Here is a 4,760-nt window from a genome sequence, read left to right on the forward strand (position 1 = left end):
CCTGCATGTTGGCTTGTCTTATTCCTCTAGCTGACACTCAGCGTGTTCTCCCAAGAAAACTTAGAATTATCACTTAACCTGCAGCAGACATGTAAAGACCTCAGACAGTCTGGAAAATTCTGATTTGTAAATAGGTGGTATGAAGGGGTGCGTCAAGCCTTCAGAAAGTTCAAGTCTTTAAAGAGGGAGTGTTTAATCAGCTTCTAAAGCAAAACTCTATCATGGAAGTTCTGGGAACTCCACTGTCTTATGGTTTTTCAGATCCACAAATTTCCTTATCAGGGACCTCTGAAGGTCACCCAGTGCGTCGCCAAGTCACTGGGTGGGAACACACCTAAGCCAGGAATCCAGACTACCAAATCCACACTACTTGGGTGAGGGGAGACCAGAAAATACTTCACAACCTTCCTCAGGGACTCTCCAGTATGTGGTCCTCACCTTAGGGAGCTGTTCATTCCAAAGTCACTGCCGTCATGAGGGTCACAAGATCGAGACCTTTTCAGTCTCAGCAAGAAATACAAGCGCAGAACTCAGGTGGGTGGGTCTTTCTCCTTAGCAAACCAGCTCAGTTATACTTATTTTTTTAAATACTCATTGTATACAGTCATTGCATATGGTCCTGTGTAGTACATACGGACACTGTCACACAAGGGTTATTCTATTCTCCCACATTCCCCTCCTCTCCCCCTTTTCTCTCCTGGGCAGTTTTTGTTCTCCTCTAATGTCATGTCACACATACGTGATTTTATAGATCAACATAAGATCTAGGAACCACATAAGAGCAAAAGCATAGTAGCTGTCTTTCCAAAACTGCCCTCACTTGATTGACTTACCTCTGGTGGCACCCGTGTTTTTATAAGGGACATAACTTTGTTCTCCTTTATGGCTGAAGAAAAGACACTGTGTGTGTGTGTGTGTGTGTGTGTGTGTGTGTGTCACACTTCCTTACTCGTCTCTCTATTCGCCCAGGTTGACTCAGTAACTCCCGTGTAACAGTGCAGGGAGTGCTGGTGTGTAAGCATCACGTGTTGATGTGCCGTCCTGTGGGTAAATGCGTGGGTACAGTGTAGCTGTTCGCAAGGTAGACCTATTTTTAGTTTCTCCAAGAAGACCCCTCCTGACTTCCATCGTGGCTGCACTGGTTTACATTCCAACTGACCATGTATAAAAGTTCCCTTCCACTCGGGCTGAGAAATGGCTTGGCCAGCACAGCACTTGCTGTGCAAGGTTGGGGGCCTGGATTCGCACCCCCAGGACCCACATAAAAAGTCATATGTAATCCTAGCACTGAGAGGCAGAGACAAGAGGATAGAAGGGGCTTACTGCTTAGTCAGGCTAGCCCGTTAGTGAGCCCCATGTTCAAAGAAAGATCTTGTCTCAAAGAATAAGGTGAAAAGCAATAAGGGAAGACATTTGATGTCATCTTATGACCTACACACACACACACACACACACACACACACACATCTTTTAACCATGTGTGTGACTCTTGCACAAAGTCGAAATGCTCCCTGGGACTCCCAGTGGCAGGCAGGATCTTGATGTCTCACTCTACAAATGAGTTGATTGGTGCTCTGCTAAGTAACTATTCCTTCACGGTGACTGGAAATCTGGGAGCCCGATTGCCTCCTGTGATTCTCTGCAATGTCCCAAGAACAGGCTGGATTTCTGTAATCTGGTCCCACTATGTGATGATCGGGCTATATGGGCTAGATCCTAACAGCTGCCTAGGAACCTCAGCCTCTGCAACCTTGTCTTCACCAGGACAGCTGGATTGCCATGTTGTGCTTAGGGAAAGACTGTGTTTATATTCAACATCCCCTAGGCCACTGCCAACTTTCTCTATGAATGCTCTTCCATGATGCGGTGTCTGAAAGACATGGAGGAGGTCAAACCCTGTCTTGAATTGCTGAAAGAAGCCACGCAGCATGCAAGCTGTCCACGACCCGTGGTCTGGGGAGCTGGTGACCTGAAGGGGCAGCCCTGCTTCCTCCTGTGGGTTTTCAGAAGGGGAGAAACATCTTAACCTCTGTGGGTATCTTCCATTCATCTCTGTGGCACAAAATTAAGAGGGAAGAGAGGATCCCAAGACCATTTGTTACTAGCCCCCCCACTCCAGGAACAGTTCGCTCCTAAGGGCCCCACCAGGAAGAATTAGTGCAGAGCAGGAAATTTAAAATAATCGCCTTTCACAGAGCAAAGGGGCCTTGAGGAAGGAACCGGAAGCGAAGAACAAGCCAGGCTGCTGATTCCAGAATCTTCAGTGAGCCGATGAGTCAGCGCCGCCCGTGACTTCAAGGACAGGAATCTAGCTTGACTAATCGTCCAGTAGAAATTTTTACTCCTTGTTCTGAATATTTGAAGTCCAATAAACAAACATGTGTCAGGAACATAGTTATCTACAAGAGGCACTTGCTGTGTTCCCTGCGTAACTAGGAAACACACTGTAAGCGCCTCCCCTCCCCGCGCCTTGCACACACACGCGCGCGCAGATTACAGACACCTTGTCACAGAACACTCCCACACAAGGAAAGTGAAATTGCTGTTGATGAGCGTAAACTCGTGGGTGTTTCCGAGCACTGGGAATCAAGCCAGGTGTAACTGATAAGTGGAGGGAGGCCCACCGATCCCTCCGCCTGGCCCCATCCTGATTCCGCTGAAATCCTTATTTGGTAATGCTTTTACCTGGGTCCCTGAACTCAGGGCCAAGCCTGTTCACGCGGGACCACAGCTGGGGAAGCATCGCCACTGACGTCCCTTCCCAAAGAGATGAATGGAATTCCAGGAAGCTGGAGTCATCTTGGCTTGGGACCGGTGGCATGAAGACCAGACATCAGAGACCGGAGCATCAGGCCTGCTCATGGAAATGTGTATACCCACAGAAATGGAACTCAACACCTCAGTTTCGGGAGCCGAAAAATGAAAAGAACGTTTAGGGAGAAAAATGAGGAATAAAATAATAGGCAGAACGTAATTTATTGCTCTACGGATCGGTTCTGTAAATAAGTGTAAGCTCCTGTAGCCAGACGGTTCAGCATATTCTCTAACCAGTCACGTTAAGAAACACGAGTGGGCACAAAACTATTTTTCAAGACACAATTTCATTTTTGCCCGGCGGGAGCTGGGCACAAATTCGGTTCTTTAAAATGCCACAAGAAACTCTCCGCCGGGATCCCCTAAATCAGAATACATATGCCGCCCCCAAGCGGCCATCTGAGGAAGCACAGTAGGATTGGGAAAGAACTCTGGACTTGGACCGCTGGAAAGCGACTTTGGTGTACGATCCTGCTGCTGGCTCTGACTACACCGCACTTGCCACCCTTAGTGGGTCAGGCGGAAGGCAGGTGTGCGGGGCAGGAGTGGAGCGCGAAGCACAGATGGCGCGGGATCCCCCACCCCACCAGGATTTACCCAAGAGGCAGTTTCCTTATTAAAGTGGTCGGACACATTAGCCTTTTCACTTTTATTTTTAAACCAGATATTTTCAATCTCCAAGTGTCTCCGTCATTGAGGCATTCAAAGAGACGAGCTTTAGTGAAAACCCCTTTAAAGGGCCTTAGGTGGTCCCCAAAGGAGCGTTGTGTATGGGAACCCTCAGGCGAAGGGTTGGAACCCTCATGAGGAGAGCCTTCAGCCTCCGTGGCGCAAGAGCCTAAGCCCTGAGCCCGAGTAAGCCAAGGGCCAAGGCTGCGTGGGTGGAGACCTATTTTTCTGAGAAGTTCCAGGGCTCCTGTGCCCGATCAGCGTCTCCCCCTTCACTTTCAGCCCGTGAGCAGCACGCCAAGCGTTGGGGAGGGGGGGAGGCGGAGAGAGGAACCCGTGTCGTAGTCAATCCCCCGCCGCCCCCCTCCTGCCGCTTCCTGCCCAGACTCCTATTGGCCAGGACGATTCCCAGGAATGTGAGCGTCCCTTTAAATGGTCCGGTGCTCCTCGAACAAGCCAGCCACTGCCCGGAGTCAGCCGGCTTCATCAGACTCCTGCAGGCAATCCCGACGCAGACTCCCAGCCCCGCCACGGTCTCACCGGCTGCCCCAGCGTCTCCACCAGACTCCGCGTCCTTGTCCTTCACTGCACCTTTGCCACCACTCCCCGCCGCTGCGCCCCAGTGCACACAGGTAAGCCACCTACAGCCGCGGCTGAGCACCTGACCAGCCACCTCAGGCCCCTAGGATGCAGACGATCGAGCGAGCGACTCCCCTGGAGCGTCTACTTTTTCTACTTTCCCCGTCTCTTTGCCCTAACTGTCCCTCAAGAACTTTCTGGAGCTGGTTCTCTCCAGCCTTAGGATTCACAAACAATTACTCCAGGACACCCCAAGATTTTCTCACCGAGTACTCTTTAGGCTGCCTCAGACCTTTGCTGTCCATGTCCCCAAATACATTCTGTAGTCTTGTCTAAAGGACTGCAAGGAAAAACCCCAAATCACTTTACGCCCCTCATCGTGGAACACCACAATCCCCTGTCTCTGGCGCTCTTAGTTTTTACTGGTGCCCTCTGGAAAGTAAATCCTTTTGCCTTTCTTTTCAGCACATATGTGGCCAAAGACACACACACACACACACACACACACACACACACACACAACTTCTGCCCTCCCACCTTGTGTCCTGGTCTCTGGTTCTAATATCCTGTACTTCTTGTTACAGGCTCCGTGCTGGGCACAGGGGCTCTACCATGGAGCTGGTCTGGGGACTAGGTGTCCTGTTCCTGTTGCATGTGTGTGGCAGCAATCGCATTCCAGGTGAGTCTTTGATCTCGAT

At 50.4% G+C, this 4,760-nt stretch overlaps 1 protein-coding gene across 1 annotated transcript in view; it reads left to right on the forward strand.

Moving 5' to 3' along the window:
- Positions 1-3,987: 3,987 nt before the first annotated feature.
- Positions 3,988-4,760, forward strand: part of Thbs1 (thrombospondin 1) — a 15,320-nt gene continuing 14,547 nt past the window's right edge. The window contains exons 1-2 of the mRNA XM_005364238.3: positions 3,988-4,115; positions 4,647-4,741. Coding sequence (XP_005364295.1) covers positions 4,675-4,741 — 67 coding nt within the window. The 5' untranslated portion in view covers positions 3,988-4,115; positions 4,647-4,674. The remainder of the gene's footprint in view (positions 4,116-4,646; positions 4,742-4,760) is intronic.

This window comes from Microtus ochrogaster, assembly GCF_000317375.1.
Source record: "Microtus ochrogaster isolate Prairie Vole_2 chromosome 14 unlocalized genomic scaffold, MicOch1.0 chr14_random_1, whole genome shotgun sequence".
In the NCBI taxonomy this organism is placed as follows: Eukaryota; Metazoa; Chordata; class Mammalia; order Rodentia; family Cricetidae; genus Microtus; species Microtus ochrogaster.